A 9,762-nucleotide genomic window follows, 5' to 3' on the forward strand; every position below is an offset into this window, starting at 1 on the left:
AGAGGCAGGGACCCCAGAGTAAGGAACCCCAGGGGCATATGAAGAACCTCTTCTACAGCAGATGGGAGTGGAGGGGTCACTGCAAAGAGACCTTTGCTTCCAAGCAGACGGCGGGGCCAGTGCGCTGGCTGCTGGTGTGAGGCAATGGGCCACCTACCTCACCAGGGCTCACCTGCATTAGATTAAGACAGTGGGGTGGGTGGCAGGACGCTGGCTGACAGCAACTGGGGAGCGGAGGAGGCTCTGTTTCCTGATGAGTGGAGGATGTGTTTAAGTTCACTGGAAAAGCAGTCGGCCATTCTTGGGCCAGTGAAAAGGCACTTGCTCCCAATGCTGCGACTCCAAGTTCTGTCCCCAGGGTGCGCACACTGAAAGGACAGCCCTGACTCCTGTCGGCAGTGCCCCCACCACCACACTGATCCTCTACCATGCACAGAAACACACTCACATGAAATACACTAATTTTTTAACCTTTTTTTTTTTTTTTTTAATTTTTGGTTTTTCGAGACAGGGTTTCTCTGTGTTAGCCTTGGCTGCCTTGGACTCACTTTGTAGACCAGGCTGGCCTCAAACTCACAGAGATCTGCCTGCCTCTGCCTCCCAAGTGCTGGGATTAAAGGTGTGCACCACCACCACCGCCGGGCTAAATTTTTTTTTTTTTTTTAAAGCAGCCATTCCTCAGCTCCTGCCTTGGGAGGGACAATCTTCAACCTTGCCCAGGACCTCCTTATTGGAAAAGACCTCGTGGTCCTGCTCACCCCAAACGAGGCCCCACTTGATGTCACCACTCTGTCGCCAAAGACCTCAAACTTGTAAGAGCAGCAGGGAGAACCTTCTGCCAGGCAGGGATGAACCCAGAGTCAGCATCCCCAAGACACTAGATACACTTTCCAAAGTGCCGCCGTAGCAGGCAGCAGCTAAGGCCAGATGCCTCACACACCAGACTTTCTTGATATTACTCTGTCTTTCCCCCAGGAGGGCACCGGCACACTCGGACACCTGTGACCTCTTCCTTCTGTGCAAAAGCAAAGCCAGTGGCAACCCCACACTGATAAGATTAATCTGCAGGGCCGATTATGGTGTAATTTCCTATGCTGAAACTTTGTAGATTTTCTTTTTTTTAAAAAAAGGGTTTCATTTTCCAATTGGTCTGATTTCACAGGAAAATTTACCTGTTTCTCTGAGGCATTTTTTCTCCTGGAAGAGAGGTGCTGATTGGCCCAAAATAACTGACAATCTGGTGTAACAAAAATTTCCAATGTAAACTCATTTTCCCTTGGTTTCAGCAATTTTAACTCTATATATAGAGATATCTCTGTCAGAGTTGCATTGTTAGCGTCTCTTGATAAACTTAATTGTCACACATCACTGACGGTAGAGGTCTATTGATGGGTCTCAGGCCCCAGCTAGCTACTCTCCTGCTCTGTTTCCTAGCATGTACTGGGGACTATATCCACGGACACAACGACACAGCCTTGAAAGAGATCATCCACACTTTGAACCAGGTCACAGAAAAAGGGGTGAGTACCCTATCTTAGCACCATCTGCCCAGATCCTCAGGTGATACTGCCGGCAGCGGTTCTAGGCTCAGAGAACTGAGTTGCTAGAGAGGTCGGGGGGCTGGTGATTGGGGCAGGAGAGGGGACATAGCCAGACTTCATGAGACCCTGCCGCGTCCACCTCGGAGGCGGAAGAAGGTTTCTAAGGGTGAAGGAGTGAGAGCTGCAGCAATGGTTTCTCTGGCCTGCTTGGATTAACTCTTATCTTTTGCTCTTCCGCCTGTGTCTAGACACCGTGCACCGAAATGGTTGTACCAGATGTCCTTACAGCGACGAAGGTAAGTGGACCCACGGGGTCTGCTTTGGTACATGTGGGCGGAGGGAGAGCCATCTACAAGTGTCTGGAGGAGGAGAAACTTCTGTGACAGAAAACCAGCAGGCCCCGAGGGGGTGGTTTTTACAGGCTCCGGAGGCTCAGTTACTCTCCAGTGTGTTTCGCAGTTTCCGATTTCACTAGACTTAGAAGACATGTCATAGAAAGCCAGGATCTGTTCATCCTAACTCAGATGGGGCCAGAAATCTCTAAAGTCCTACCTGGCCTTGGCATAGTTTGTGCTGTCCAATGAAAGACTTCTCTGTCTCTGTCTCTGTGTCTGTGTGTGTGTGTCTCTCTCTCTGCTCGTGCATTTCTGAAAAACCAAATACTCTCTCAAAAACAGATATGGAGATTACAGGTTGAGAAGGCTTTCACTTTGTCTAAGAGACTTCCTATGGTCCCTGAAGATCTCCTCTTTCTGGTCATAGCACCCCACTGGGATGGTGGCCCCACTGTGCGGCTCCCCAGCTCACTCTGTCCCACCACAGGCCCCTTCAGTCTGGTTCAGAACTGTCCTCTGGCTAGAGAGAGTCCCTGCTTCTGCCTGGCCATCTCTTTCCCCTCTCTGCCTCCTGCCCTGCCCCGCCCCCGGCCTCCATCTGTAGTGGGAGGAGACAGATGTGATGGCTGATAGTGCATTTTCTCTTGACAAACACATGACTGGCTCCCGCCGTATCAATAGCTCTATACACTTCAGTTCCTGTTTTCATGGAAACACACAACTGAGAATGAAAGCCCCAAAGCCCTGGCTTACCAGTGGGCTCCAGACTGCCTGCTTCCCACGTGTGCCGGACTGAGGTCAGGAGCAAATACCTGTGGGGTAGCTGAGGCCACAGCCTAGCACCCAGACCATGGACGAGGTTCATCCTGCTTTGAAGGAGAACCATCCTCCCAGCCTTATCTGGAAGATCTCATTTTACTTAAGATTACTCCAGGAGTCTGATGTACCATGAGTTTCTGAAGGTCAAATGTACATGTATGTATATATGTATACATTCACGTGTATATATATGTCACCATGTCTATATGTCTATATATATATGTTTTATTTGTGTGTGTGTGTGTAACTTTAAGCACTTACCGATTCTGAGTCCTTCCAACTCAGATGGTCGCCCCTAGAAGCTGAGTCTACTGTCCTGCCTTAGCAAAGCTGAGGGCTCCTGAGAACTGGGCTTGGAGGAAGTGTGTGGCCTGGGTGTGAAAGCCTTTGGTCCTTTGGTTCTGGTGGCAATTCTGCCATTCACTAGCCATATGGCCTTTGGTAATAGGGTCTTCACAAATCTTGGCGCCTCAGGGCTCACATTTGGAGGTACAGAGGTTAATTCTGAAGGTCACATGAGGGCTGGTTGGAGGCCAGCTGTGGGAACTGAGTTAAAAGTGGCTGTGGATGGCTCTAGGACTCTGGGCAAAGGGGCAGCCTAGCTGCAGAGAAGCAACGAGTCTAAGGAAGGCCACCAGCAGCCAAACCTATGTGGCTCAAAGCCTGGGCCTACGCCTTGTGGGCCAAGTCTAGAAGACGGCGGGCGTTCGCCCCACTTCCACCCGTTACCCCTCCCCCCTTACCCCTCCCCCCTTACCCCTCCCCCTTACCCCTCCCCCTTACCCCTCCCCCTTACCCCTCCCCCCAACCCCCCCCCTTCCCCCCACGCTCCCTTTCCTCTTACTCATTCTTCCCCAGCACGTACATGCGCTTGAAAACTAGCCTGCCCTGGCTTCCCTCACATTCCCCCAACCGCCTCGGGGTCTTCTCCTGGATAATTGGTTTTGCTTTCTGTCCCATTCTTTTTATTTTTATTTTTTTTCTTGAGACAGGGTTTCTCTGTGTAGCCTTGGCTGTCCTGGACTTGCTTTGTAGACCAGGCTGGCCTCCAACTCACAGAGATCCGCCTGCCTCTGCCTTCCAAGTGCTGGGATTAAAGGCGTGCGCCACCACGCCCGGCTCTCTGTCCCATTGTCTGTCCCCCAGAGACTGGCCATTGCTTCCTTTCACAGCGTGGCATTTCTGACAAAGGGCTCTCTAGGGCCCACAAAAATGATATGAGTGGGAGTACTTCTTTGGGGTTCCCAAGAGACTACCTTACCAAACTCCACTGTGTTTACTTTAACTCTTTTGGGGATCAAAAAACCTTAGCATCTCCACATTGGGCAGCACCCTGCTGGTGGTAGATAGAGTGTGCTGAGGTAAATCCCGGGGATCACAGCTGAGGAAAAAAGACTACTAGCAAGCACCAAGCTGGCTGTTCTGAGGAGGGATTCTGGGCCGCCCATCAGCTGGGGTATTTCTAGTTTACAAACAAGAGTTAAGACTGAAGCCCTTGCATTGCTCTAAGAGAGAGAGAGTGTGTGTGTGTGTGTGTGTGCGTGTGTGTGCGCACATGCATTTGTGTGCATGTTCACATGCATGCTCATGCATGCATACCTAAGTGCATGTGTATATTCATATACATAGTAGCACTCTATTGTTGCCTTTTTCTTTTTTTTTAAGACGATTTCTCATTGGCCTGGAGCTTGGTGAGTAGGCTAGGCTGGCTGCCCAATGAATCTTGGGGATCCTCCTGTCCCCGCCTCTCTAGCACTGGGTTACTAAGGTGCACCACCATGTCCAGCTGTTTAACACAAACACACACACACACACACACACACACACGCATACATAGAGACACACACACACACAGGCATACACACACAGAGACACACACACATAAACACACAGACATACACACATACACACATAAACACACAGACATACACACACAGACATACACACATACACACACAGGCATACATACATAGACATATACACACACAGAGGCATACACACACAGATATACACAGACATACACACACACATACACACAGACATACACACACACAGGCATACACACAGAGACACAGACATACAAACATACACACAGACCTACACACACAAACATATATACACACACACGTTCTGAGAATTGAACTCAGCTCCTCATACTTGCAAAGTAAGCACTCTAGCCACTGAGCCGCTCCTCTGGCCCCATTAGATTTGGGCCCAATTAGAGATAAAGGAATGTAATAGTGAAAGGACTAAGTTTTCATGGGCCCAGTGAGTCTGGTGGAGACTTACTGGGAACCCGGGGAGACTTCACTGCCACAGGAGACATCTCCTAGGAAGCCATTTCCTGCCGTTCTTGTGAGCCTCAGACTTGCTTGTGGTGAGGGCTGAGGTGCAAGATTCACTGGCTCTCACTGTGCACTCCTTGAGCCACCGCTAGACCTGTCGGACAGGAGTCTTTCTCAGGTAGACAGACACAACCAAGCGAGTGGGGGTGGCGTGTCATCCTTATTGGCAAAATCAATGGAACTAAAATCAGAAGGTCCCTCGTCTAAGTTGCCTTTGAGACTAACGTTACAGTAAATTGTATGGGTTAGGCCTATGGCGCAAATAACTGACACAGGGAGACTAAAACGTACTTTAAGGCTGTCAGCACTACAAGCCGGGCAGAATCTAAGTTGATTCTAATCTACTTGTAAACTAACGTAAACCACTCTAAACCTCATAACATACATATACCCCAAGGACAGTTTTTAGCTAATTATATTTAGAGGCTACATACTAATTAGCCAGGTGTGGTGGTTCACATCTTTAATACCAACACAGGAGGCAGGGGCAGGCAGATCTCTGTGAGTTCCAGGGTAGTCAGGAATGCACAGTGAGACCTTAACTTGAACCAACAAAATTCCAGTAAGACATTTGCTAATTTTTCTTTTCTCTCTTCTCTCCCTCTCTCTCCCTCCCTCCCTCTCCCTCTCTCTCTCTCCGCCCCCTCTCTCCCTCTCCCTTTCTCTCTCTGCTATGTTAATTAGAGTTCAAACCCAGTTCTTTATACATGCTAGCAAGTGCTCTACCACTGAGCTCACCCACCCCCCCCACCCACCCAGTCCTGATATTTACCCAGCTATTAGAGGTATAAGAGTTATCTCTGGCAGGTGGAATAAGTGAATTTGTTCTTGTTAAATAGAACTTATTAGTCAGAAAAAAATATATAGGCAATTGTGAAAAGCGACCCAGCTTAGAAGCCATTTGGACCTGTCAGCTTCCCTGGGTCTCATCGTCACACACCCTGCCTCAGTGGGCCCAGGGTGAGCCGTGAGAGTTGTTAACGAGCTCCTGGTGTGCAGGCTGCACAAAGGCTAGCGGTAGCTTCTCTCCGTGGGATACAGAGACACTCTCCATGATCTGCCTGCCAGTTTCAGGGAAAGAGGAAACGTGAGGCCTGAGGAGATGACCAATCCCTCTCCCAGGTTCCCCACTGGTGCGTTCTGTCTTCTGAGATCCAAGTTCTCAGAGAGCCAGGGCCTCTGATCCCCACCAGTGACAGGCTCACCAAGGCCCAGGCAATGGCACCCTCTCCCAGGAGCCTTTTCTCACCCCCTAGGCCAGGCTCCTGGTCACCTTGCCCACACTGGACTCCTATGTCGATTTCTTGGGGACATGCCTTAATCCTCCATTGCACTATGAGTGTCTCGGGACACTGCTCTTTCCCTTGGGTAAGGCCGCATGGAGCATGTCCCCAGCAGGTAGTCAGCCATCACAAACGTGCAGGGTTTCCGGGGCCATGCAGGAATAAGAGCCACATCTCACTAAGAGCTCACGTGGGCACCTTGAGCAGAAAGGAAAGGCCACAGGGTAGAAAATGGAGCCTGGCAATGCAGACAGATGCTCTCTATTCTGCCATTTACCTAGGAGAGTGACTTGACTTTACCCCTCAGTAAAACCCTCCATGGAAAAGAACACGAGAGATTCTGTGGAAATAACCTGCAGACAGATTCACAGTTGACCTTCGGGGTAGGAAAATCTCTCACTCAAGTTCAAAAGCGAGCAGCCGACAGCTTTCTTTACCGTTTCTCTCTGCAGAACTCCACGGAAAAGGAACTCCTCTGCCGGGCTTCCAGGGTGCTTCGCAAGTTTTACTTCCCACATGAGGTGACTCTGTGCTTGAAGAACAACCCTAAGGTCCTCAAAGACTTGAAAAAACTCTCAAGGGGCATCAGCAGTCTGTATCCACTGGTAAGTGGGGCAGGAGCACAGCTTGCAAATGGCTTGGCGTGGTGGGAGCAGCATCAGAGACCGGCAGACAGAGCCCCTGATCTCACGGAATGTTCTAGGGGAGTAGTTAGAGGAGATAAACAGCAATACAATGCCTGGTTGTGTTTGTGATATAAAGAAAGACACGGGGGTGGGGGTGGTTAGGAAAAAAAAAACAAATTAAATTTAAAAAAAAGAAAGACACGGGGATACAGAGGGTGGGTGGCTGGGCAGATGTTTGGATTAAGTGAGGAGGCGGGCAGGCCATGTGACTAAGAGCCAAAGGCCTGGGTGAAATGCATGTGTTCCGTCCAGCATGGCTGGGCAGAGTCAAGAAAGTAGGTTTAGCAGCTGGTTTGCGCAGCATCCCTTCTCTGAAGTGCACCTGCTCCCTGGGCAGGAGACCTGCGAGACTTCCACCTCACTCCGCAAGCTGAATGGCAACAGAGGCAGGTCTGAGCCTGCGTGTTCCGTTATTCCCTCCAGCCGCCCCTGTCTGCGACGTGCCACCACAGAGACTGTGGCACCCTGACGTCAGACCAGTAGTGACCACAGCACATGCCAAAAAGCAGGTCAAAATTTTGCTGGCCTCATGACAGCCAAACTCAGGGTCGAGCTGGTCTGAAATCCCTGGCTTGAAAACTGTTTTGGAGGCTCCCAGAGTCAGCATGACCAAGGTTGAGCAAGGCCTGATAGCAAGACGCAAATATATATTCATCCAATGTAACGTTTCTTTTGTAGGAAAGCTGCACTGTGAATGAGTCCTCGTACACAACCCTGAAAGACTTCCTGGAAAGGCTGAGAAGGATCGTGCAAAAGAAATACTGTCAGTGTTGAAGCTCCACGTTTTAACTTATGAGATTTTAATGGTTTTATTTTTTTAATATTTATATATTTATAACTGATAAAATAAAATATATGTATAATCTAACAGCAATGACGGCTAATGACACTTCATTTTGACAATGAGGTCACAGTTTATACTGTTAGAGAAACCAGTTTAATTTACGGTGGCTAAAAGCGGTGTGGCTACACAACAGAAAGCCGACTTCCTTCTCAAGGAGTTCCCACTCTCAGGAATATAATACACAAGATCATTAAAGGATAGAAGCGGGGCTGGAGAGGTGGTTCAGCAGTCAAGAGTACTTACTTGTTGCTCTTCCAGAGGACCCAGGTTCGATTCCCAGCACCCACATGGCAGCTTAAAATAATAACTCCAGTCCCAGGGGGTATGATGCTCTCCTCTGGCCTCCTGTGGAGGCACACAGACCACATGCATGTAGGAAAAACACCCATACACATAAAAACAAAATAAAATAAGGATAAAAGGGCCACGGAGATGAATCCATAGTTAGAAGAGAGTTCTCTGGGATTATCCTGACACCCCTCAAACTCCCTAACACACACACACTCTCTCTCTCTCTCTCTCTCTCTCTCTCTCTCTCTCTCTCTCTCTCTCTCTCTCCCTCCATCCCCCTGCCCCCCCACTCTCTCTTTCTCTTTCTCTTTCTCCCCCCACCTTCTCTCTCTCTCACACACACACTAAATAAATAAGTAAAATAAAATAAATAAAACAGCGAAAGCAACGAGACATGGCACCACACTCCACCTTCCATGGGGAGGGGTCACAGAGACAAGAGAGCCTGCAGTTGATGAAACAAGAACCAGAAATTAATAATTCTTTAAAGGACGAGGAGTTGCCTACAGCCCAGTCTGAAGCAGGCCAAGATGGGTCCCCAGAGCCCAGGTAAAAGTAGAGGGAGAGAAGCAAGCAACTCTATAAGAGGTGTTCTCTGGCCTCCACACGTGCATCGTATGTACATGCAACTGTAATATGCTGAAGAAACTCAAGAGATGTAAGTGTTTAAAACTGTTAACATGGAGCCAGGCGTGGTGGTGCACGCCTTTAATCCCAGTGCTTGGGAGGCAGAGGCAGGTAGATCACTGTGAGTTCGATGCCGGCCTGGTCTACAAAGTGAGTTCAGGACAGCCAAGATAATACAGAGAAACCCTGTCTCAAAAACCATAAAAACAAAACAAACAACAACAACAAACCCTGTTAACATGGGCTGGAGAGATGGCTCAGTGGTTAAGAGCACTGGCTGCTCTTCCAGAGGTCCTGAGTTCAACTCCCAGCACCCACAGGGTGGCTCACAGCCATCTAAAATGGAATCTGATTGCCTCTTCTGATGTGCATGAAAACAGAGAGTACTCATATACATTAAATAAATAAATCTTTTTAAAAAAAACTGTTAGCATAATAGAACAACAAAAACTTTACTGCAAAAAAAATCTTGCAGGGAAGCCAGCCATTGGGTGTTGCCTTAGTCCTGTAAGAGATGGCGGTGGTTTAAATGAAAATGGTCCCCATAGGCTCCTATGTTTGAGTACCTGGTCCCCATTAGTGGAACTGTCTGGGAAGGGCTAGGAGGTGTGGCCACTGGGGGCAGGCTTTGAGGTTTCAAAAAGCCCAGGCCATTTCCAGTGCATTCTTTCTACCTCCAGCTTGTGGATCAAGACGTGAGCTCTCAGCTCTTCCTGCCACCACGCCTCTACTCCACCACCATGGACTCTAACCCCAGAAGCCTTCAGCCCCAAATTAAACCCTTTCTTTAAAAGTTGCCTTGGTCTTGGTGTCTTATCACAGCGAGAGCAGTAACTAAGCTCAGGGTTTAAGAGCAGGAGGAACTGGTTAGAGGTGGGCGTGAACACCTTTAATCCTAGCACTACAGAGGCACAGGCAGGTAGGATCTCTTGTGAGTCTAAGGCCAGCCAGACTATATGGTGAGACCCTGTCTCAAAGAAAACAAAACCCA

The 9,762-nt window shown here is 49.0% G+C and overlaps 1 protein-coding gene across 2 annotated transcripts; it reads left to right on the plus strand.

The window, feature by feature from the left end:
- Positions 1 to 633: 633 nt before the first annotated feature.
- On the plus strand, positions 634 to 7,883 carry IL4 (interleukin 4). Of its 2 annotated transcripts, XM_084763947.1 has the most exons (4): positions 634 to 1,520; positions 1,790 to 1,837; positions 6,776 to 6,928; positions 7,688 to 7,883. In XM_084763947.1, exons 1-4 carry the CDS (start codon positions 1,389 to 1,391, stop codon positions 7,781 to 7,783), a joined length of 429 nt encoding a protein of 142 aa, XP_084620073.1. In that variant the 5' UTR covers positions 634 to 1,388; the 3' UTR covers positions 7,784 to 7,883. The 2 variants fall into 2 exon arrangements, 1 of the variants encoding a protein (XP_084620073.1); XR_014775819.1 differs by lacking the exons at positions 634 to 1,520; positions 1,790 to 1,837 and adding an exon at positions 2,806 to 2,851.
- The last annotated feature ends 1,879 nt before the right edge of the window (positions 7,884 to 9,762 follow it).

Source organism: Acomys minous (assembly GCF_964271855.1).
Source record: "Acomys minous genome assembly, chromosome: 16".
NCBI lineage: Eukaryota > Metazoa > Chordata > Mammalia > Rodentia > Muridae > Acomys > Acomys minous.

Bases quoted from the DNA above. Each gene is read 5' to 3' on its own strand.
- IL4 (XM_084763947.1), top strand. From the start codon at position 1,389: ATGGGTCTCAGGCCCCAGCTAGCTACTCTCCTGCTCTGTTTCCTAGCA. The intron at 1,521-1,789 runs GTGAGTACCCTA...GCCTGTGTCTAG, and splicing joins ACCAGGTCACAGAAAAAGGG to ACACCGTGCACCGAAATGGT. The intron at 1,838-6,775 runs GTAAGTGGACCC...TTCTCTCTGCAG, and splicing joins ATGTCCTTACAGCGACGAAG to AACTCCACGGAAAAGGAACT.